The 25,593-nt window shown below is 41.5% G+C and overlaps 1 protein-coding gene across 3 annotated transcripts in view; it reads right to left on the bottom strand.

Moving 5' to 3' along the window:
- tfec (transcription factor EC) overlaps positions 1-25,593 on the bottom strand; it is a 46,912-nt gene that overhangs the window by 21,071 nt on the left and 248 nt on the right. For 2 of the 3 annotated variants that reach the window (XM_061761224.1, XM_061761225.1), the window contains exon 2: positions 19,154-19,374. In XM_061761224.1, the coding sequence (XP_061617208.1) occupies positions 19,154-19,372 (219 nt within the window). In that variant the 5' untranslated portion in view covers positions 19,373-19,374. Of the gene's footprint in view, positions 1-9,898; positions 9,969-19,153; positions 19,375-25,593 lie in introns of those variants that run through there. The other variant, XM_061761230.1, reaches the window with a different exon arrangement.

Here is a 25,593-nt window from a genome sequence, read left to right as displayed (position 1 = left end):
TCCAGTTTTCGGGGGCGTTGGGGCGCCACAAGTGCTTACCTTTGTTAGTCGCCCGGCGCACGCGGCATGTTTTAAACATCAGGGAGTTCTTGTAACTGCCCGCCCGGCTTCTGAGGCCACGCATCAAAGTTCGGCTCGCACATCTGAGGACTGTTTTATCCTGCTAGAAAAGGAATGCATAATGGAGACAGACGCGGCACCGCTGCACTTTTAATGATCCCCATATGAATTAAATATTGCAGCCATTTTTAACCGAATTACATGGAAAACTATGTGCTCATTGTTAATATCCCAATTACGATAATGCTAACAGGTTTGTCGCCAAAGTTTGAAGTTCGGTCCACGTTATGTATTTACGGTTGTATCCGTAACTTTATCGTCTTATATTATCTTTAACTCACATTTACCCCTCGAGCAAGTGGGTCTCAAGAATTTTGCTGGATTTTGCACAAAAAGTAATGCACGAGATCCATAAATAGATATAGATATAATAATAACTAATAATGATAAAGTTGGATTTATATAGCATTATTCAGCAGCACAAGACATGCTTAAGTTTAAAAACATATTTTAGGATATAATTGCCTTAACTAACTACTGGTCAATTGAATTACATAAAAATATAGTGTATAATAGTGCTCTACATGAACACTCATATCTACACGATTTTATTATTTAGTGCACCCCAACGAATTAAAGATTGATGTTTAAAGAATGATGTTTTTGTCCGCCTGTTAATGTCATTTCCTCATTACAAATCAGATCATAATGAGGGATGTGACAGGGGCAATATTGTGTCATGGATTGAAGAACGAGGCTATTTTGTGCCACGCATGCAGCCAGGATATCAGTTTTAGTGATTTTACTGATGGGACGTGCTAATGAGTGTGTTTAAACTAGTGTGCAAACTAGAACTAGCAGTCATTCCAACAGCTTCTTCCCTCTTGCGATCAACTTCTTAAACACCTAACCTACAATTCCATTACAACATGCTGGCAATTTGTTGACTTGAGTTTGTTGTCACATTTCTGTGGGGCCAATGATGTATTACTCGTGCACTCACTGTAGTTGTCTCGCCATGCTGCACTATTTGCATATACTGGCCACTCATGCCAGAGTAGCATCTGCTCCATTTGCACACTGATTGAGGAGTAATGCAACATTTGCACAACCAACATTGTCCCAGACTATCGCACTACATGTCACTTTAAACCGCATACACTCCTTGAAGTCTCGGCGCCCTTTGCACAATGGTCATTGCGCCGGACTATTGCAATATTAGTCATTCGAACTGCTCTAAGTGCTAGAGGACTCTGCATCTTTTTGCACAATTGTCAAAAAAAATAAAATAAATGTACCGCCATTACCAGATAACTAGCAACCCTTTACTGCTCAGTGACTGTTTTTTTTTTGTCTTTCTGTCTCCAAAGTGTTCTGTAAATTGGCTGTCTGTTGTCGTACTAGAGCGGCTCCAACTACCGGAGACAAATTCCTTGTGTGTTTTTTGGACATACTTGGCAAATAATGATGATTCTGATTCTGATTAAAAAAATAATAATAATAAATACTCAAACAAGAGAAAATGAAACGACTGAACTCTCTTCCATCTCCAATTGTACATCCATCCATCCATTTTCTGTACCACTTATCCTCACTAGGGTCGCGGGCGTGCTGGAGCCTATGCCAGCTATCTTCGGGCGAGAGGCGGGGTGCACCTTGAACTGGTCGCCAGCCAATTGCAGGGCACATCGAAACAAACAACCATTCCCACTCACATTCACACCTACGGGCAATTTCGAGTCTTCAATTAACCTAGCACGCATGTTTTTGGGATGTGGGAGGAAACCGGAGCACCCGGAGAAAACCCACGCAGGCACGGGGAGAACATGCAAACTCCACACAGGCGGGGCTGGGATTTGAACCCCGGTCCTCAGAACTGTGAGGCAGATGTGCTAACCAGTTGCCGCCTCAATTGTACAATTAAAAAATAAAAGGAGAAAAAAGGGCACATGGGCATGCGTGCGGTCAGTCCCTTGTCAGCGCTAAGCAGCTGAGATTAGTCAAATAGAATAATAAAATTTTTGCAGCTAAATTGGTTAGGCCGCCTTTTTGTGCACCTGTTCACAAGAACTCTGCATTGGAATTGTAGACGACGTGCACATGCCTCAATCGCCATCCTTGCACTGTGCACACACTCAACATTAGGTACGTCTCCAGTCAATCAGCTCCAAGACATATGAGAAATATTCATTTCACAAAGATAGCTGTTTCTAATATGTTTAGAGATAGGTAATAGTGTTTTTTGTTTATTAGCGATTTTTTTCCGAAAAACTAACTGTGAAAGATAATTATAGTTGCAGTTTACTTGTTTGTTTGCAATGTCCTAATCAACTAAACAGGTGCTCCCAACCAAGGGTGCCGGATACCGTTGCAAAAAAATTGTCCCTTTTCAAAGTCGACTGTTTTGCTAAATATTTTGTAGAAATACAGCATTAACGACATTATTTCAAATTGACAGGGCAAAAAAAATGCACAAACCTAAGTTGATTATGATTCAGTTCCTGGTTTGGTCCGTAACATGTCAGCAAATGGGCAAAAATGTTGTATTCCGTACAACCCAATTCCAATGAAGTTGTGACATTGTGTTAAATATAAATAAAAACAGGATGCAATGATTTGCAAATCATGTTCGATCTATATTTAATTGAATACACTACAAAGACAAGATATTCAATGTTCAAACTGATAAACTTTATTGTTTTTAGCAAATAATCATTAACTTAGAATTTTATGGCTGCAACACGTTCCAAAAAAAGCTGGGACAGGGTAATTTTTACCACTGTGTTACATCACCTTTTCTTTTAACAACATACAATAAACGTTTGGGAACTGAGGACACTAATTGTTGAAGCTTTGTAGGTGCAATTCTTTCCCATTCTTGCTTGATGTACAGCTTCAGCTGTTCAACACTACGGACTCTCCGTTGTCCTTTTTTACCAGAATCAAAATCATCTTTATTTGCCAAGTATGTCCAAAAAAAACACAAGGAATTTGTCTCCGGTAATTGGAGCCGCGCTAGTACGGCAACAGACAGTCAATTGAAAGAGAACACTTTTGAGACATAAAGACATTGACAAAAAACAGTCACTGAGCAATAAAGGGTTGCTAGTTATCTGGTAATGCCGGTACAAATTATTATTATTGTTTTTTTTTGACAATTGTACAAAAAGTCCTCTAGCACTTAGAGCAGTTCAAAAGACTAATATTACAATAGTCCGGTGCAATGAACATTGTGCAAAGGGCGCAGAGACTTCAAGCGAGTAGTGCGATAATCTGGGACAGTGTTGATTGTGCAAATGTTGCAGATACTCCTCGATCAGTGTGCAAATGGAGCAGATGCTACTCTGTCATGAGTGGCCAGTATTGGTCAACAACAGATATGCAAATAGTGCAGCGTGGCGAGACTACTACAGTGAGTGCACGTGTAATGTATAATTGGCCCGACAGAAATGTGACAACGAACTCAAGTCAAAAAATTGCCAGCATGTTGCAATGGAATTGTAAGTTAGCTGTTTAAGAAGTTGATAGCAAGAGGGAAGAACCTGTTGGAGTGTCTACTAGTTCTAGTTTGCATTGATCGGTAGCGCCTACCTGAGGGAAGGAGCCGGAAGAGCCGGTGAACGAGATGTGGATGGTCCGAGAAGATTTTGCACGCTCTTGTCTTAGTTCTGGCAGCATGCATGTCCTCAAGTGTGGGTAGGGGGGTACCGACAATCCTTTCAGCAGTTTTGATTGTCCGTTGCAGTCGGAGTTTGTCCTTTTTTGTAGCAGCACCAAACCAGACTGTGATGGAAGAACACATGACTGATTCGATGACCGCTGTGTAGAACTGCCTCAGCAGCTCCTGTGGCAGGCCGTGCTTTCTCAGAAGCCGCAGGAAGTACATCCTCTGCTAGGCCTTTTTGAGGACGAGGTTGATGTTGATCGCCCACTTCAGGTCCTGAGAGACTGTAATTCCCAGGAACTTGAAGGTCTCGACGGTTGACACAAGGCAGCTGGTCAGCGTGAGGGGCAGCTGTGGCGAAGGATGCCTCCTGAAGTCCACGATCATCTCTACAGTCTTGAGCGTGTTCAGCTCCAGGTTGTGTCAGCCGCAACACAGCTCCAGCCGACAGACTTCCTGTCAATATGCCTACTCGTCACCGTCCTTGATGAGGCCGATGACAGTGGTGCTTTATAATGCGCCACACATTTTCAATGGGAGACAGGTCTGGACTGTACGCAGGCCAGTCTAGTACCCACACTCTTTTACTGTGAAGCCACGCTGTTGTAACACGTGCAGAATGTGGTTTGGCATTGTCTTGCTGAAATAAGCAGGGGCGTCCATGAAAAAGACGTTGCTTGGATGGCAGCATATGTTTCTCCAAAACCTGTATGTACCTTACAGCATTAATGGTGCCTTCACAGATGTGTAAGTTACCCATGCCATTGGCACTAACACAGCCCCATACCATCACAGATGCTGGCTTTTGAACTTTGCATCCATAACAGTCCGGATGGTTGTTTTCCTCTTTGGCCCGCACGACACGACGTCCCCAATTTCCAAAAACAATTTGAAATGTGGACTCGTCGGACCACAGAACACTTTTCCACTTTGCATCGGTCCATCTTAGATGAGCTCGGGCCCAGAGAAGCCGGCGGCGTTTCTGGGTGTTGTTGATAAATGTCTTTTGTTTAGCATAGTAGAGTTTCAAGTTGCACTTACGGATCTAGCGCCGAACTGTATTTACTGACATTGGTTTTCTGAACTGTTCCTGAGCCCATGTGGTGATATCCTTTACACATTGATGTCGGTTTTTGATGCAGTGGCAACCGAGGGATCGACGGTCACGGGCATGCAATGTTGGTTTTCGCCTTGCCGCTTACATGCAGTGATTTCTCCAGATTCTCTGAACCTTTTGATGATATTATGGACCGTAGATGATGAAATCCCTAAATTCCTTGCAATTGTACATTGTCCTTAAACTGCTCGAGTATTTTCTCACGCTCTTGTTCACAAAGAGGTGAACCTCGCCCCATCTTTGCTTGTGAATGACTGAGCAATTCAGGGAAGCTCCTTTTCTACCCAATCATGGCACCCACCTGTTCCCAATGAGCCTGTTCACCTGTGGGATGTTCCAAACAGGTGTTTGATGAGCATTCCTCAACTTTCTCAGACATGACCCCGTCCCAGTTTTTTTGGAACGTGTTGCAGCCATAAAATTCTCAGTTAATGATTATTTGCTAAAACAATAAAGTTGATCAGTTTGAACATTAAATATCTTGTCTTTGTAGTGTATTCAATTAAATATAGGTTGAACATGATTTGCAAATCATTGTATTCTGTTTTTATTTATGTTTAACACAACGTCCCAACTTCATTGGAATGGGGGTTGTAGAACCAGATGTTTGCGTATGTTTGATTTAACACAAAGATAATCATTCTGCTTTCTTGGAGGACTGCAGAAATGTTTTAGGAATTATTTTTGTGTCTTTCCTTGGCAGTTTTACTACGTGGATAAAGTCATAATGGAAGTACGCACATGATTGATTACATGATGGAACTGAAGATAATATAGATAAATACTGTCAGGGAATGATGGAGTGGCCAACTCGTCCTGTCTCTAAAGGATGAAGATATCAACAGTAAAATTGGCAAGCATCCAGTGTGAGAAATTTGAAAAGAGAAGAGAACAGGGTACAACAGATTAGATAATGAGAGAAGAGGGAACCGGATAAGATTTAACAATACTCCACGAAAGTGCCTTCTGACTCTTGCTGTAATATGCGCCAACACGCAGTGAGAGCAAAGGAAGAAGTTGAGGGAATTGCCAAAACTGCGGTGGTAGGACATCAATGCTCTTTAATTTTTGTCTTTGAGTAATTTGAACCACAAAAAAAGAGTGAAAATTACCATCAGTGAATTTTCAAAGTCTGATCTTTGAAGCTTAATGTGGCATCAAAAAGAGCGTCCTTCTCACCCTGACCACATTTGTGGTACACTGTTCAAAAGCTTTTTGGTGGGCATACGTTGATTAAACCTCCCCCTCACTGCGCTTTTAACTCGATTGTGGGAAATGAAATAATGCAATAGCTTGTTAATGAGAACTAAGCAGAAAATTAGATCAAGCTTTGACGTTAGCCGAACTAATATTATACGGTTTGTGCTGTGGACACAAAGAACGGCTTGTGTTTTGCTCTGCTCAGCTATCTTGGTGCTCCTTGAACGGGAGCCGCGAAGAGGGCCAGCGATTCTCTTTCCAGCAGACGAGGAAGAGGAGGCACAATGAGTGTGAGAGCTCCAAAAGACTTCAAGACCAAGCTGAAGCATACTCACGGAACCATGATTGGATAAAACTGTGAGACAGTGAAGGTCCTATCAACTCATCTCTTGTTATTATAAGGTATTACGACAATGTTGTCTGGAAGATGCACGGTGGTCATACTATTGGGAGTGTTCAGCTTTAGTTGGTTTACATTGACAAAAGTTGCATACATTTCATTGGTGTTCGGTACCATTGCGTTTAAACTGTACGACTTGGGTCGATATAGGCTACCTTGCTTCCGCACGCCTTTTCGGGTCTGCCCATAACATTTGCAACCAACCCAAACGTTTCGGGACCAATGGTTAGATTGAAAACTCCCCTTAAATCTGTATTGGTCATTTTACCAGTAAATTGTGGACAATTCTCTCTTTACACACATTCCACTTATTGTTGGGATGAGTTTGGTGTGGAAGAATTTAATCTTAACATCTTAACACCAGTGGAGCTAAAAAATATTTGCCAAATGCAACCAAAAACACTGATAATCACTATAGAGCAAGTCTTCCCAGGGAAGTAATTATCAACTCCACATTTTACACCAGTTTTACTTTCTGTAGGTGTAAATGTTAGCTGTCCCAGTACATTTGTCCATACTGTGGATCATAAATGAGGGGGGGGGGCAACATTGGACTAATGAGCTTGATGCTGAAAATCCAGAATTTCCAGAAATTCATATTTTTGTGGCCAATGTAGCTTTTCTTGTGCATATTGTATGTTCAATAACAGCGACACTGTCGCCTGGTGGCCCGGAATACATACTACAACCAGATCAGCCATTCGACTCCAAAAGTTTAAACACGGAATCATACTGCTAAGCATCTTAAAGACATAACTGATGGTCTGCTGTATAAATCTTGCACTCTCATATAAACGTGATCAGCCACTGTTGCTCAACCGTCAAACTGTAATGCTTGATATGGCTGTTGGTTAAAACACTAAACCGTACTGATGTATTTTTGGATTTGATTGAAACAAGGTATATCGAACTGATGGTCTGCGATCCGGTATGGACACTGTATGTAAATATTGTACTCTCGCATCTAGTAGCCAGTCAGTCAGTCCGGTTAAGTGAATAACGAACTGTGCCTGAGTTCAATTTCTGCCTTTGCCAACCACGCCTCCCCCACATCCAACACACAAGAGTTAAGTCCCATTTTCCCCTTATTCATTTTCTTGTGTGATGTTTGGAATGGTGACATCAAAATGGGGAGGGATTTTGTTTCTTCAGTTTTATGCAGCACATACAGTACCTTCAGTACTGCATGTAAGCCAAAGTCAATCCTAAAGCTGAGAAAACAACCTGAAGTAACCTCAAACGTTCCCTCTCATCAGTCATTTCTTAAAAATATGTCGCCATTTACATATTTGCGCACTTTACTCTGGCTTCTTCTCATCTTTTCTGCCTTGATGTTTGTCTCTGTCGCTCTCTTGATCGGCTTTGCGTCCGTCTATCTCTTCATCTGCGTTTTTACACCTGCGCGACGAGGCTAACGTGAGACGACACCAATCTTTTTCATCACAATGGGGAGCCGAAAGACCAAAAGACTCACTTAAAAGGCGTGTTTCAGGGTATTAATTGCTTGACATGGCTCACCCAGGTATGGGAAACCTTGCATGTATGGCAATTAAACAGAGTGGGGGGGTGGACGGACGTGGGGATGGCTGAAATACTTCGTCTAAGCGAAAAATGTGTCGTGGGCACACAAAGTTATGTTAAGTTAACAGAAGTGGCCAAAAAGTGTATTCAAGGTAGAATATTGTTAGCTCAAATAAAAAGTGATCCTCCAAATAATTCTTTGAGGGGGTTTTGTCAAATCTAAAATAGGAATGTGCAAATTGAGATATTGCCCAACAATATCATTTTAAGTGAAACACCAATGAATGAAATCTTTATAAAATAACATGAATTAGGGCAAATTCAGCCGCAAGAAATGGTCTTAAACTTTCTTTGTTTCTCTCATCAAACGGGTCAACTTCCAGCTGGCTGAAACGTGGACAAACAGTTATTGTGTTGTGAGCCAAAGTCATGTCATTAGGCTGTATATTGATAAGTTTTGAATTGTTTCAATTTATCTTGAATGGGAAGAAGTCACAGTCTTGCAGTAATGTAAATCGAAAAGGACATACATCAGCATCTGAGTCACAACAACGTGATTTGCCACCCTTAAAAACAGATGATGATGCTTCCCACCCACCGAGTAGCTGAGGATTGCAGCTGTTAATTTCATTTTGATTACATTTTTAACTTTTTAAAGGAAAATTATTCACTCCTCTATGCAGGCAAGGCCGCGAAAACTTTGTGTGCAGTCATGTGACTGCCTGGCTCTGTCTGATTGGTCAAATGGAGTCAAGCGTCACTAGTGGCCAAGTTGGAATGGTGCAAGAGAGCCATGTGAAAGAAGTCACAGATAAAAATGCAAGTAGTGAGTGGAACGTAGCTCGATGCAATGGAGTAAAAGTATTGTTTCTTCTTGATAAAAAAAATACTCAAGTAAAACTAAAAGGTTATGTTGCATGAAAACTTCTCTGACAAGCACAAATGATCCCCAAAATATTGACTTAAGTAAATGCAACAGAGCAAATGCGGTGTGTTACTGCCTACCTCTGTAAGTTAAAGACCTCCTCACTTCTCCAGGATGTGCACAAGAAAATGTCATATCAAATGCTGGGTGTCCCAAAATGCACCATTTTGAATAACAACAGTGAATACCATGGAATGAGGAGGCCTTTAAATGGAACAATTACACACATTGCCAATGTGTATCAAACCAATGTCGTTATAGGGTAGAAAAATAAAACAAAGGCAGGAAAAGTGCAAATACTCTATGCAAGAATTCTGTATACCCTCCCATTCTAAAGTTAGTGGGCAATTATTAATGTCAAAGACATTTTTGTTGTTGCTATTTTTACCACATGAACAATGTCAATACTGTATTTCTATATCATTATTGAAAATAACAGTGCTTTTTCTTTTTTAAATGAATGACCAAAAACTCTTGAATGGTTGTGTATATTTGTATAGCATAAATTGACACCCCAAAGATTTTGTACAGTAATATTCTAGATTTTTGTATTTATTTTTTTTTACATTCTGTATAATGATAATTATCGTTGTTCGTATTTGAAGAGCAACAGTCTTCAGGGAATCATTGCTACCCCAATGTCAACAAATGTCGCTGTGCACTAAACATCACTGCTCTCCAATTATCCAGGAACTTTGCAATGGAAATGAATTCTATATCAGTTTGGATCTAATTCAATTAGAATTTGCAGCGGCGCCAATATATCACAAAGCTGCTCTGTATTTGGGACAGCCACATGACACACTCATAAATTTTGACATTTTGTTGGGAAATCATGAAAATATAACATGATGCCAGAATTTGTTCATGTGGTCATCTACGCGACTGTCTTTTCTGCACGTTTATGGTTGGTATTTATGTTAAAGGCGCCGTCGCATGCTGAGAGCGCTCAGCGGCACGCGGGCATTATGTGAAAATAACAGTGGAGTAGGTTCCGTCATGGTCACGTACCTGTCCATACCAGTTATATTCCAGCATTGTTTCAGGATGGAGCGTTGACCAAAACATGCACCTCCGCTTGTTATCTCTCGGAACAGGTACGAGAATAAACACAGACAAGTTGTGGAATTTTCGGGGGGCAAAGCTTAGCGTTCCCACATGTCCACATGCGCCGGCGGGCTCTGATTGGCACATAGAATTTGGGCACTCCCAGAGCTTCTGACCTGTTGATAATGAACCTGAACCCATTATTTTGAGTCAATGAATTGAAAGAAATAGGGCAAAGAATGAAAGCCGCAGGGCCAATTAACAGCATTCTTGGATGTATTACGCCAAGCCTGCCGCTCAGGCAGACCACTTTGCGCCTTTTGTCTTTATCCCCTCTGTTATTCATTAATTATTCTGAGCAGGGTCGGGGGGGGGGGGGGGGGGGGGGGTCACGTGGCCAATTGCGGAAGCCGTCTCTGTCTGTCTTCGCAAGGATGGCACTACATCGGATGCCCGCCCACATGCCCGTTCCGGACTGTGCCACCTTGACTTGTGCTCATCATTTCCACACATTGGAAAATCCCCCCCTAAACCTTTCATTGACGTCACGTTTAATTGACAAGCCTATGAATGTCGAGTGGATTCCGGACGGCAAAGGCCTCATCGGGTTAAGTAAGGCCTCACGCCATCTTGTCAGATCTTGCTAACCTCAGATCAGTTGCGTACACAGACTGTACATGTTTTAATGAGGCCGTCTAGAAGGCCTCGATTGCACATTGAACACCTCTAAAGGGCACCGCTTGATGTCTGAATTGTGGCCAATAGCAAAGAGGAAAGCTCATGTCCCCAAACAACCCATTAGAACCAAAATTTGGTTTCATATTTTCAGGACTTCGTGAGTTGTTCTGCCTTATTTTCCGCCACGGTTTCCACATTGAGCTCCTCAGGTTCCCAGAACTATAGAGGCGGGTTTGTGTCTGTCCATTTTTCACAGTCGAGGCCAGTTTTAACGGACCATTTGCAACGCATTGCTCTGTTTAGGGTAAGCGTGGACGACTGTGAGTCACATTGTCTCACACAGGAAGAGGAGCAGCATCGGGGACATTTGAACTAAGATGTGTGCTTGGTGTATTTCATAAAGACTGACATTCAAACAGGATGAGTAGGAAACAAAAGGAAATTCAATTTTTCCGCACGATTAGAGTAATCACATTAGGAGAAGATGTTGTCTGTGATGTCAATTCCCCTTTAATGTGATAATAAGCATATCAGAGTTTAATTATCCCTTGGACTGTCTGTGTAGATTGTCAGTCATCCTGTCTCAGTGCATAAACACAAACTTGATCATGCACTTTATCACTATAGTTTTCAATGGAGATGTTCCCCCATTTTAACGGCGCGTTCTTGTGGGTATTACATATGGGTCATTTTCATATAATTTGATCGCTAACGGTAAAGACACTTCAAAAAGACACAAAGAAATTCAAATTTAACAATTTTTTTTTTTTTTTTTATGCTGCCTTAGTTTTTTATATGGGGAAATAAATGTCTCCCATGCGGAAACAGTCCTGTTTGCAAAAGTTAATGATGATTTCAAATTGTAGGCATTACTGAGAGCGCAAAAGGTGGTGGCCCATTGAAATACACTTCTTTTTATAACAGTAAAGACAAAAGTGCATAACGGTAAAGCCGTAAAACAGCTTCATAAATCCATGTTGCCCTTCAAACTCTGCGAATACAAGTGCATAAATGATCCTAACTGCTCATTAAACCCGTGACACTCTTGCCGTTATGCAATCTGAATAACGGTAAAAGACACGCGATGGTTCTGCCACTTTAACAAATTGATTTTCAGGAGGAAATTCAGTGGGCCATGTCTTTGTTATTGATCAACTCATATGAAAATGGCAGAAAAACAAACACACTAGGGGTCCCTGAATACCAATTAGGTGAATCTTGCCCCCCCATCCCCACACACACACACACACACGCCACCCCACTCTGTGCTTATCTAGCCTCCAGGGAGACCTCGGCCCATTGCCCTCCCTCCCTCGTAAACACAGAACCCCGAACCAGCGTGGAGTCTCAAGCGGGTCCCTGATGCACATGGTCCACTTCACCACCGCCACCATATACTACTCTGCACGCATTGTACCTTTCTGCCCCCCCACACCCCCCAACCCAACCCACCCACCCCGCTCCTTTTAAATCCTATTAGTCTGTGAACATAGTTTAACTGAAAAAAGACTGTCGACTTCACTCAATTAGGCCTAATAGGATTAAAGGATGCCGGTATGGGCCGGGAGTTTTCAAATGGCAGTGGAATTTTTTTGCAGACACCTGCTCCATCCGTGGCAGTAATCTCACCAAAGCTATAGAGGATGCAGAGGCTTTGGCCACGCCCACCTTGGAGTCCAGTCAATTGATGGAATGCATCCATCATTATTGCAGTTTTGTCTGTAAATTCCTGATCTGTTGGCGTCACTTTACTTTTGTCCATCTGGTGCATCTGCTCTAAGATCAGACCATAATATTTGCTACAGTATTTAACAAGTTTGTTTTGCCCCTCCAATATAATCTATGACCATTCCAAATCTTACATTCCATTCTTAATAACTTGTCCAACAAAAACAGCTGTGGGCATGTAACTTAATTTCCTTAAAGATGCATGTTAGTTTATTTCCTTGTTTTCTCCTTTTTTTTTTTTCTTTTTTTTTTTAATATGCTATAATTTGTAAGGCCCGGGCCAGAAGACTGGAATGACAAGCTTCATCCATGGTTTTATTGTAGTGCTGCAAAGAGTGCAAAAGCGGCCGAGGACTGTGGGCAACAACACTTCCACGGGGTTTAACATTCAGCCTGATAGCATTTGGGACGGTGGTGAAAGAGCGCGAGCAAAAGCATGAATGGAACGAGATGGGGTCAGATAAGTGCGAGAGTTAAAGGCTTGAATTCATAGCAAAAACAAAACCAAAAAAAGCCATCGTTAATACGGACAAACATGGTCAAGGTACAATATAAACCTCCGGAGCCGATATGAATCCTTGACTTGCTCCATACTGTAGGTAAATGCAGAAATAAGTCCTCCAGATCATAAAGTCAAATCCATACTTTTTGGTTCCCTGCCAAGCTAGACTGTTAGAGGTAACTGAGTTCAAAGTTCAAGTAAAGGTTTTTATTTTTATTTTGTTTGTTTGTTTGTTTGTTTTTGTTTTCTCCCCCCCCCACCAAGTACTAGCAAAGTCCAGATCAGTGCTGAGTTGTTAGAGGCTGCTGAGGTCAAAGACTGGTCAGACTTTTTCACCACAGTGAACAGCGTGCTGTCGCTTAGGCTCAGGAATAGTGCGCGTAGTAGAAAAGTAAAGGCGTCTACAGGGGTCCTCGGTTTGCGCCGCTCCGTTTTGAGGTTACAAATGGCGCGCGTTGAACTTGAGAGTGCAGCAAGAACACGTCATCACACAGCACCAGAAGGCATACTTAGTTACTGCCATACTTACGGTTTAATTGTGAAATTAATTGTGTTAATTGTGAAATTGCGAAATCTCCAGCTAGCAATGCGACACAGTCTTCATGTGATGTGCGCAGGTCCGAGAGTACGAAAAATGCGCTATCTCTGCCCAGGATGTGGATTAACCTCACATCGGTAGCTTCGGCTAGTCCAATCGCCGCTAGGAATGTCCACCGGGACCACGGTTCACCGAGTGGTGTTTTGTCGCACACAGTCGTCAAGAACGGAATTTTTGATACCGCACGCACCAACACGTGTAACACCTGCGGCAGTACATCAAGTGGACATAGTTGGCTGCACCTATAATAACATGTGTGTTATGTCAAATGTAACAGCTGAGTTGCTGCTTTCTGTCGATGTACTTGAATTTTTTTTTTTGGGGGGGGGGGGGGGGGGCATGGTTACAGCTATCAGTAACTGTTCATTGTCTCAAGCAGTGAGTCTCAGTGTGATACAAGTACCACTGGTGGTACACCATCTCCCTCTAGTGGTATGCAAAAGAGTCATTCATTTAAACACATGACATTTGCAACATTTAAAATATGAAAAGCAATCAAACATATTAGAATGAAATAAAGCTTGAGTACAGTACATTTGACTTTATATGTACAGTACACATTTGTGAATTTTCAAGTGCAGTACATTTTTTAAGTACAATTCAGTTGTATTTAACGTTTAAGTATAATACGTGCAGTTCAATGTTTTTTTTTTTTTAATGAAGCATTTACGTGCAATACAATTTTAATTGAATCATTATTTAAGTATAGTATTTTATTCTCCTCTTAGTGCAGTGTTAATGTTCCAACTGCATAATGTTACAATGGCTTGCAGTAATAAAGAAACTTGGGGACACTTGGGCCTACTACGTAAAAGTGTAAAAAGTTCAAAAATCATTGGTCTAAACAAAAGGGTTGTCGATCGACCGGCGCTCGTATAAGACCCTGCAGCACTGGACTGAACGAAATATCAATGACCTCATCGACTTGTCGACTCTACTTGCCTCACGTTCGTCGCATGTGTAAAAGTCGCACAGTCACCACTCGAAATTGTACAACAAGGCAAGGTTGCCATTAGTTAAATCGACACCACGCGACTGGGACCAGCAGAGTTATTTTGAATAATTCACATGTGTCGGCAGTCATTTTCGGCGGCTTTAAAACGTTATCATCCATCCTCCTTTTCTTGCTAATCACCATTCTTCCCAGGGGTGTCATACGGAGTCTCATACCAACACCTCACAACATCTTTCCTCCCCGGAGGTCTCTCCGTGTGTCTGGACACTGTGAATAGCTATCTTGGTGGCCTTGGATCGCCCCCACGTATACCCACCACCCCCTTCCAAAGCACCATGAGGGATTATGATCTGTTTTATCCAGAAGTAGCCTGTTTTTTTTTCTTCTTCTGTGTCAGTGTGCAAGACGTCACCACTGTAGGAACGGGTGAAGGGTGAACTGGTGAGCTGTGATGCTTGTGCGAGGTACATTGTCGTGGAAGAACAGTCTTCTCACTAATACAATTAGTTTTATTTTGTTTTTGGATAATAATTTTGATTATCCACCGTGTTTTGGGGAACAGACAGATGTTGATCAGAGTTTGAAAATTCTTCTCAAATTTGAAATGTGTGCTTGGCAATTGTATTAGGGAAAAAGAAAACATTTGTTTGCAAGGCAGGAGAAAATAGATTGTCATCATGTTCCTGATTATAGTTTGTTGCTTTATTCTTTTTATAGAGGGGAGCGAAAAGAGCAGAATTACAGAAGCTTGATGTAATTAGCTAATTGAATCAACAGTATGCAGTTCATGTCACATATTTGAGGGTGAGGATTTTTGCTGAGACTAACTGATGTGATTTTGTACAACAATCTGACTAATATACTTACTGTCGGGCCTTTATAGTGAACTTGGAATATAATTAGGCTTTACACGATCAGGGATTTTTGGGGCCGCTCACCCAATCAGTGAGTTGAAAAAAACGATAACCGATCACAAGATGGAGGAATGTGTCTATTTAAATGACCTGTTCATTTACTGTATATACTTGTGTACTTCATTGCTCAAAAAAATGATACTTACACTAAATATAATGTATCTTTGTTCCTCTATTTATATAAGCCAGTGAGGCATAATGACAGACAGAACAAATGAATGGTCTTCCACTAGATGGCAGGAAGTAAATACAGTAATTAATCTATCCACTTTTTGTGACATTTTTCAATTGTAAAATATGTTCCTTGGCTCCACAAAGGTTGGAAATCACTGCTCTAGTCAGATGGTGTATTCTAATCAGTCAGGTCAAACCAACATTACATGACAGAAATAATGGCTGCTAACTTACTGTAATTAAATTCTTTTTAATTAACTGACTTCCCCCACACCGAGACTTTAGAGCATGATTCGACAGAACGGCGGCATGTGTACGTCCAACCGTTCGTGCTACCACTCGCTTGCTAGGCTACACAACGTGTTGGCTGCCTGCTTGTGAGCCGTATCGTATTCAAAGTACGTGAAAATACCCCAAGCAAGCCTTAAACCAACGTCCTCTCCTGTCCTGAGCACCGGTGACCACCAACACACGTTTTTCCCCATGGTAACGGGTGTATCCGGTCGCATTTGAGTTGACAAGATCAAGCCTAATGATCGTAAAAAACGGGATGCGGTGGTATCGGAATACACGATTTTATTGCAGTAGTCTGACATAGTGGATGCCATGGCTCAAGATTGTTTGTTGTTGCAGTGAGTCGTTCCAAACTAGCTCACCTTATGAAACAAAATGTCTTCTCTTTATTTTTATTTCTATATGTAATATTTCCTCTACATTCCTTCATCTATCTGAGTCACTGCTCAGGATTCCCGTGTGTCTCCAGCCCCTGCGTTCATCCGTTCTGGTTCAGACAGTCCAGATGGGTGGTCCGACTCCAAACCGGTCACCGTAGCCTGGCCGTTGTTGGGCCCAAAAGTGCTCAAACTTCCTCAGTCTGTGCTCACCGCATCGCTTCTTGCACTTCATTTGCTTTCCAAATTACTTTGCTTTTCTTCCTCGCCACCACATAAATGTGTATAGTGCCTCTTTGCACTGAATTGTTCACACATTGGAACACGGTACGTACGGGACACTGGTTGAATTTGTGCGAACACCTTGGTTTGTCCCATGGCGCCCGATGACACGCCGCCTTCCCGCTGTGACTGACAGGTTCCGCCACGGATCTTAACACAACAAAGTTGGACTTGTCCCAAGCGTAGCAGCGACGCTTGCATGTGGTTTTTATACCTCAAAGTGACAGCCCAGCATGCCAGGCTGGAAAATGATATACTGCCGATTTTTGCACTTTGCAGTGTGAAAACGCCAGAGCCAGTTCTCACCAGTAGGATCTAGTACACAAAGTTATGCAATGAAGTTACTCCAGTAGAAAGAAGGAATAGTTCTATTATATGAAAATGCAATGTGGAAAGACTAATATGCCGCTGTAACCGGTGTTAGAAGCAGTTTTCGCATTTTTATGGCAAACTTTTTTTTGGAACCAGCATGCTCATGATGCATGTTGCTGCTTTAATATTCTACGTACAATTTTGTATGATTTCCAACTAAATTGTCACTAGTTGAATTCAAATATGACTTTGTTTTGTTGTTCGCATTGTGCTCGTCATTTTTATATTGCTTAAAGCATACGCTGCCATGTCTTGATGTGACATCATGGGCAGAACTAAAGACCACATCATAGGCAGAACTAAAGACCAAAGTTGCTGCATCGCCAGTGTGAACAAAGGACTCTACTATACTATAATATACTTATAATGTACCATTGCACACTCATATCGACACAATAAGACCCCAAAATTCTGTTCAATCGCTTACTTAATATGCTAAAACAAAAAAGCTATGCCCCTTTCTTCTGCAACGCAGCATTACAGCGATCGATTTAAACAAAACAAGCCTACTCAAATGTATCTAACGCCATTATTTTCAATCATTATGGTTAAAAAAACAAAACCAAAAAAAACATTCAGACTTCCAATATACGTGACAGTAACATCGCAGGATTCCACAGAATGAGGAAAAATGGAGCTGAGTTTTTTGGAGCGTTCAAGAGCGTTTATAGATTTGTTCTATTTTCACCACTTTAAATTCGTTAACATTGTGTAAAAGTAACAGACTAAGTGGGGACAGACCAATAGTATCCATTTGTGAAGCAACCAAGAACACGTACTAGTATAAGGAAATGTGCTCGCCTTCTGCCCTTGTTTTGGATCTAAATGTGGGCAGGCCAAAATCTGGCTAAAAAGCAAATATGTCATCAGAAAACAAACCTAAAATTACTACTGAGTCTCTTTCTTTAAGTCCAGAACTATGGAATAAGTGCCAATGTTGACATCATTCAAGAGGTCCACTAGGAGACATAATCCACGTGGGTATGATTTTTCTGTTTGTTTGTTTGTTTGTTTGTTTGGGCATCATTTTTCACCTTCACACGCAAGTCCTGAGGGGATTGCAATTTCCAGCGATGAGAAAAAAGTCAAATGAATTCTTCATGGCCTTCTCCACTTTGCACCTGAGCCCATCCAATCCTCCTCCTCTTGGTCCTCGAGGCTCATATAAACACACGCTCACACTCACCAGAGCAACTTTAACACATGAAAGACCTCCTGCAGAAGCGAAACGCATCACGTAACAATGCTTTGAAGTCTATCAGTCGGCCATCTAAAGTCGGGATGTTTTCTCTTCCTCCTCCTTTACAAATCTGATTCATATCGGCCATCTGGATCTTCATCTTCCATTCCCATCTCGCCGTGGTCAGTCTGGGAGTTATTTGGAGCGTTTTTTCACCAGAGCTCCCATATCCCACTCTTGCAGAATTCCGGTTCAATTTGGCATCAAAGCAGGAAAACAGACCGGATTTCTCCATTTTTATCCCCGATGGCAACCACTGTGCACATTTGCCTACATTCATGTTGAATACATGCATAGAATGGCCAGCAGTCATTGCAGTGGAGCTGGTTATGGCTCAGTTTCTTGTCAGCTGCGTTGCATGGGCTATTTAGCCACATGAAATTGGCCCCCGGAAAAAACAAAAAAACAAAAAAAACATGCAGTTGTCTTGCTTTGCTTTTAAATAGGTGCAGCAGAACATATCGTTAATTCATTATTATTTGTCAAAGGTCCAATGCAACGCACTTTATAAGCCTTTTCCCCCCACCAAACTGTATCGAATAGACAAAGAATGCTGCATCGTGCTGATGCTATTTTAGGAGGCTTGCTGTGTTTACGGCCTGAGCAGGTTTCATACTGACAAAGCCTGACCGATTCATCAGCCCTTTTCAAGTCGTCAAAAATCTGCTGGTTTTTTTGGGAGGCAGATTTTGTGTTTCTTTTTACACATTAACACATAAGACAAAAATAATGACATTAAAACAAACATTTTTATTAAAAAAAAAAAAAAAAAAAAAATGGGCAAAAAACAGTAAAAAGTCAGCCGATTTTTTCTTTTTTTTTCCCCCTCTCTGTTTTAAAGGTAAACAAATACTTAAAGGCAATATATTGTAAAGCAGTCATATATTCTGCCTGTAATTCATATTTTTATTGTTGTAAGCATTAAAAGACCAAAAAAGACCTTATTTTATTCTTGTTCGCTTTTTTTTTTTTAAATTGGCCCATCAGCTTATACACTCATCGGCGACAACATTAGGTACATCGACAAAAGCTATTGCGCTATATTTTGAAAACAATTTGTCATCGTTTTGATTGATTGATTGATTGATTTTTCTTTTTTGCCTACCTTCCAAGTGTTTTGGGAGTGGTACAAAGCAGCAGCGGATTGTACGCCGCTGTGGGTGCCAAAGTAGGGACAGTGAGCCCGGAAGTCGTTGCCGGTGCTGCTGGGCCATGCGGTGCAGAACTGGAGCAAGCTATGTGGCTGCGCTCCAGAGTTCCACAAAGCCCGCCTGGCGTCTCGCCTACTGGTCATCCACTGGTCGTCTGGGCCGGATGGGAACATCTCTGAAATTAAACAAATTAAAGTAACAGAGTCCATTTATTGTCTTTTAACTATTCTTAAATGATATTGAGGCCTTTGGTGGAACTCATAAATGGCTAATTGTCAGCAAATACATACTACGCGCCATTCCACTAGTTTTGTCCTCGCCTTAAGTCAACTCGGCCGAGGCCACGGTATGATTGTGGGAAATTGGGTGGGAGATATAATTACCTAATTTCCCAGAGATTGTAGATGCACGAGTTTGATTATAAGGATTGCGCTCAATTCTACCAATCTAATGATATAAATCCATTGTTGTCTTGTGCTTTTTTCCCCTGGTTCTCAAAATTGTCATTTATTTTTAGAATAATGCAGTAGTCACTGGCTACTGGTTAAATGGAGGGCGACAACTTTTGTTCCCAAAGGGATACAAGTGCCTTGTATCTAAATTTCCATATGTCATTGTGGAATGTTATTATTCGGAGACTTGATTCCTTGTCTCCCCTCACATAGAGGTTAATTGGCAATGCGTAAGAGTCGCAAAACCTAATTGCCTTTATTCTGTCGCCGACATTGCAAGGATACCGTTGCCAGGCATGTCTGTGCGAAAACGTGTGGGATAATGCGGACCTTTCTACAAACTGTCGACCTCGCCGCATTCCCGTAACGGTGTTCACGTCAGAAACAACAGCGGCGTTTGTGCGCGGATTCAAGCGCCGCCTTTGTCTGGGCTTTGTGAGCCTCTCTGTTCGCCCGTGAGCAAGGCATCATTGGCACAACAGGCACATGAAGAGTAGTTTTTTTCCTGTCCAAGCAGGTTGGTTGTATTTGGGTAACAACCGTACACCAACGACCCATGACAAACTGTTAATTGACATCTTTGGTTGTATACCAGAGCAAGAAGCCTGAGGTGTTCCTTCCTCCATCTTGGTTCATTAGCTAGCGTAACCTATTACCAATTGGCTGCTGAATGGTTTTACAACATGAGAACAATAACACCGCAATGCCCTTAACTTGTGATGCCATAATTATCTTTTCATCTGATTCTTATCCAGCTGTGAAACCGAAGGTCTCCTGGAGTGAAAGGTATTGAAAGCCTCAAGGCAACAGCTCAGGTCGAAACTTCCCGTGGTCCATTTCTGACCGCCACCAACCACGTCGGCATTTCCTCTTCACCGCTGGATGGCTAAGCCCCTAAATGAGGATGGTTGGATCAACATTTATCAGCTTTAATTGTTCAGTTGAGGTCGCAACAGATTGGAAATGTTGCAAATGCCAGCTTTCTTAATTTTGGTTGCAGTCGCATTTAGGGGTCGTACGGTATAGCTCAATGCGGGGGTCCACTGTACTTCTGTAAAGGTCACCCGAAAAAAGAAAAAAGAAATAAACATGAAAATGCAGTCAAGGGTCTTAAATTTGGCTATCATTGAACTCTACAGGTAACGTTTAAATTAGGAATGTGAATCAGTTATGAAAAAAAAATTATCATAACTTGCGCAGCATTTTTCTTTAAAAAGAAACTTTCCATCCAGCGGCCCTAGTTTTAAGTAACAATTTAGCATCATCATTGCAAAAAAACTTTCTTAAAGGAAATTCACATGAAGAAAAAATACACTTTAAGGTCTGGCTTACATGCATCTTTAACCAAGTGTATTTTTGCGACTTGCATCACAACGTTTTTCTTTTTTTTCCTCTCTCTCTCTCTCTCTCTCTCTCTCTCTCTCTCGCTTTAGCTCTCACTCGTCTCTTCTTCAAATACTGAGCCACCCATGTGGAGGCAGGAAAATATCAGTTATCAGAAAGTATCATTGCTGAGGGTTTCGTTAAGTGTATGTGTCATAGATGACAACACACACACACACACACACACTGCCTCATTAAAAGCTTTCCCCAGTGATGTGCGACTCTCCACTCATCATCACCTCCACTCCGCTCAAGCACATACAGTATTGTTATAGTCGCTTTTTATGTCAACCAATTCACTTTCGGACACATAATGAAAGCCACACTTGGGTTAACAGAGGCTAACAGTCAATAAACATGCAAAGCAGCAAAAAGAAAAAAAAAAAAAAGAAAGGCTTCAGTGGCGGTTTTGGTTTGTATTTAATACAGAGTCCATTGTGGTATTATGGCAGTTTTTGGTGACATTTCTTGGCTGTTGTGACTGACGTGGCAATCACCAAAATATCTATATTTGTATATTCAGATTCTACAGTATATGTGTCGGCACAGTGAAATAGCGGTTAGCACATTTTCCTTATAGTTAAGGCCAATCTTGCCCAGGTTGCTGGTGTTGAGGTTTATTGATGATTATAAATTGTCCGAAGGTGTGAATGTGAGTGTGAATGATTGTTTGTCTACAGTATTTGTAGAATATGTATATACTTTTTGTTTTTGTTTTGTTTTTGTATGATAACAATGAGGACACAATTCATTTACAACTTCCACCTTCATTTACTGTATCTCTCTTCAAAATGTGACGAATGAATGCATGTCGCAATTAATTGCATTTGGGGGCCACCGTATTATTGAAGGGATAAACTTCATGTGGACACGACAACGTGTTTTGCTTAAACTAATCCACTCCAATATAGAAATACTAATGCATATGTTAAAACAACAGATGAAAAACAAATGAATAGTGTTAGGAACGTGCTAATGACTACGATATAACTGGGCATAAAAATAAATTAGTTTAGCTTCATGTCTGGCTGACAGAGCAATTAAATATGGGTAGACTTCATACAATTGACACTGTGTACTTTTGTTTTTCTAGAGACGCAAAAAGAGAAATGTTTGCTGGTTTTCACGTTATCCTGTATTTTTTTTAACATCGCAATCACTGTTTTTTTTGGGGGGGGGGGGTTTCTCCAATATTGGCCAACCCTACTAATGATAGAAAAGCCCAATAGATAGACCGTACATATTTGTGTATCTATTTTTACTTCTATAGAAAATACCAGTGGATATAAATGTATCTCAACTTGTAACCTTTCCTCCCGCCCGCCTGTACATCTACAGTGATATTACAGCATGCAAATTGAATAACAAATGGCTTCAGTCACAGTTTAAAGCAAAAGGGATCACTGCTATGTCAGTGCATTGCAGTGGTGAATAGTTCATAACACCAAATCAATCAGCTAATTGGCCGAGTTGATTTGTGTCATCATTTTCCTTTCAAGCAAAACGGGTCATTCAGATCTTAACAGTGACTGTGTCACTGCATGTTACTATTTATGATGTTGTGGTTTGTACAGTGTTGTGTCGTGCACAGTGGGGAGTCGTCTTAATACGACTCCTCACGCGGCAATTATAGAAGCCATCGACAGAACATTCAGCTACGTGTGTCTTGGTTGGTGTCTGACCAATCTAAGGACAAAAAAATATGCATGCAATTCATGTCACTCAAGCAGGGCATGACCAATAGCCATGGGCTTGTGTCGTGTGCGTGTGTGGTTGCTGACCTCAAGTGGACAAACTCATTCCCTGCACATCTCCAGAGTGCAGTTTCCCAAATTGACATTGAGTTGCCTTTTTGGAACTTGAAATGTATATAGTGATGTAGCACATAATTGGAGGCTACTTCATAGATTTCATTTACTGCGTGGTACCGCGCTATTGTTCCTTTGGCGTCCTTCACGTTGAATCTCTTATTCTTTGCTTTCAAAGCAAACAGACACTGGACGCCTGCGGGCCATCACATACAATCAATTTCTGTCGACGGGGAAAACAACAAAAAGCTTGTTTTCGTGTCGACTTTTCGCCCGTCAATGAGATCCATTTTGGAAACTTCAAAGAGCGGTGCCGGGAAGAGGCTGCAGACCGTGGATGAGCATTCACTTTCACTTTTCGTCGGTCAAGAGTGCACGCCACCGCTGAGAGGAGGTTAGCGCCCTTCGGCTTTGAAGCGGTGCCTCCGAGCAGACAATGTTGACATTCTTCCCGCGCATCGCTTTGCTCCTGAACGCTCCGTCAATACACTCCTGTCTCAAACGCTGTCGAGCCAGCTAAACCCTCGTAGCTTCTGATGGCATTTTCCGCAATTATATTTGATGTTTGTAGTAATCGTGCCAGCTTATGTCGCTGTGTGAATGTGAGTTACAAAAGTGTATCGCCGCCACACCACAAAACAAACAAAACAAAAGTCCAGTAATGTGATAAAGTTCATGTTTTAACGTTCTAAATGTCACATTATAACGTGGTACGTTTCCATCCATCCATTTTCTCTACCGCTTATCCTCACACGGGTCGCAGGAGTGCTGGAGCCTATCCCAGCTATCTTCGGGCGGGAGGCGGGGTACACCCTGAACCGGTCGCCAGCCAATCGCAGGACCCATAGAAACAAACAAGCATTCGCACTCACATTCCCACCTATGGGCAATTTAGAGTCTTCAATCAACCTACCACGCATGTTTTTGGGGATGTGGGAGGAAACCGGAGTGCCCGGAGAAAACCCACGCAACGCACGGGGCGAACATGCAAACTCCACACAGGCGGGGCCGGGGTTTGAACCCCGGTCCCCAGAACTGTGAGGCAGATGTGCTAACCAGTCGCTCACGTGCCGGCTGTGATACATTTCATGTTATAAAATCATAAGTTCAGTATGACCTTCTGATTTCCCGTTAGAACGGGGAAATTTCACATTCTAGCATTCAACCTTTTCACGTTTTATATAAGTTTTAGTTTCGCATTCGGCAAAATGGGAAGAAGCAATTTTCTGCGGTTCAGGTCACGGGTGGAGCCCTATGAAGCGTGTCTTCTTTTTGTGTCTTATGAATAAAACTTACATAACTCCGCTGCTCTTCTATAATACTGTAAAAAAAAAAAATAATAATAATAATATATAATAATATAATAATAATATAAAATAAAAATATATATATATATATGACCCTACTTTTCATTAGGTATACCTGCGCGATCGGATGACTCGCCAACACATTTGCATTTAAAAAGATAATGCAAAGTTTGGATTGACAAGTTACTGCGTTAACAATGTTTTGTTTTTGTTTTTTTTTGGGGGGGGGGGTTTTGTCATTTTATTGTGGTTGTAGTTTGTACTAAGAGATCAGTTGTTTCGCATGAAAACTACAGCCACAACAATGAGAGTAAAGTGTATAAAATACCTCAAAACTGAGCAAGGAAGAATTTTTGTTGTTTTATTCCCTTTTAGTTTTTGTTTCTGATTGATTTTTAATGTGTTTTTGGGCACTGAGTTGTTTCATTTACTCTTTGTCTTGAGTTGTCCTGTTTTTTATTTTATTTTATCCAATGTCAAAGCCAATCCAGAATTGGACCTCCCCCCCCCCCCCCCCCCCCCCCACCCCCACCCCTCGATTTTTGTTGTTGTTGTTGTTTTTGTTTGCTTACATACGTTTTATTGACAGACGACTTTCCCGGTGTTCAGGAATTCATATTTTATCAGCGCAGACTGACAATCGTTCAACAGTTGAAGCAATACCCAAATTGACCACTAGATGTTGCAATATCCAACCATCACATTTCCTCCTTTCAAAAAAAAAATTAAAATAAAAAAAAAAGGAGGGAAGCTAAGTATTTGTTTGTACTGACGTTTCCTTCCCTGCATGACTTTGCAAACAAGCCGTGACTCAGACATGCGTGATCAGCTCCGATTGCAAAACCCTGTGTGTGCGTGCCCCGTCCGAATACGAAAGCGTGTACACACACGTTCGCCCTGCAAAGAACTCCAAATTTCATCCCTGCTTCAATGAAATACTCCTCTTGCCTGACATTAAGCTGCACCTCACCTGAATTTGTTGCACACTCTTATTGTTGTTGTCTTTGCTTCGATTTGAAACTTGAGGTCAATTATTATGCCGAATCATCCAGATGTTTCGCCACCCCAGTCGGCCGATAGAATGCGCATGCCCCCATTGGAGAAGTTCACTCGCCATATAGTGTCAATAAAATCAGGTGACTCAATTTGAGGAACTTTGCGAAGGAAGATTTTCCTGCTGTGTCATCCTGGATCGCAAACACAAACGACTGGCCTGCTAATATTGATATAATATTCGTGGGTTATGTGTCATATCCAGTAGGAGAAATATCCCATTAACCAAACAATTGCATGTGATTTTCAGTGACAACTGAATTTGCTGATATTTTTTTGTCTATTGTCTGTTTATATTTCAAGTAATGTCGGCCATGCTTTGCAGGGCGAACAAAAGACAATTCTTTGAATTATAGCTTTCATTTGTTGCAAATTGAATTGTTGCCTCTTT

The sequence above is a fragment of the Phyllopteryx taeniolatus genome, chromosome 22, assembly GCF_024500385.1.
Source record: "Phyllopteryx taeniolatus isolate TA_2022b chromosome 22, UOR_Ptae_1.2, whole genome shotgun sequence".
NCBI lineage: Eukaryota > Metazoa > Chordata > Actinopteri > Syngnathiformes > Syngnathidae > Phyllopteryx > Phyllopteryx taeniolatus.
This window is presented reverse-complemented; position numbering and strand designations above follow the sequence as displayed.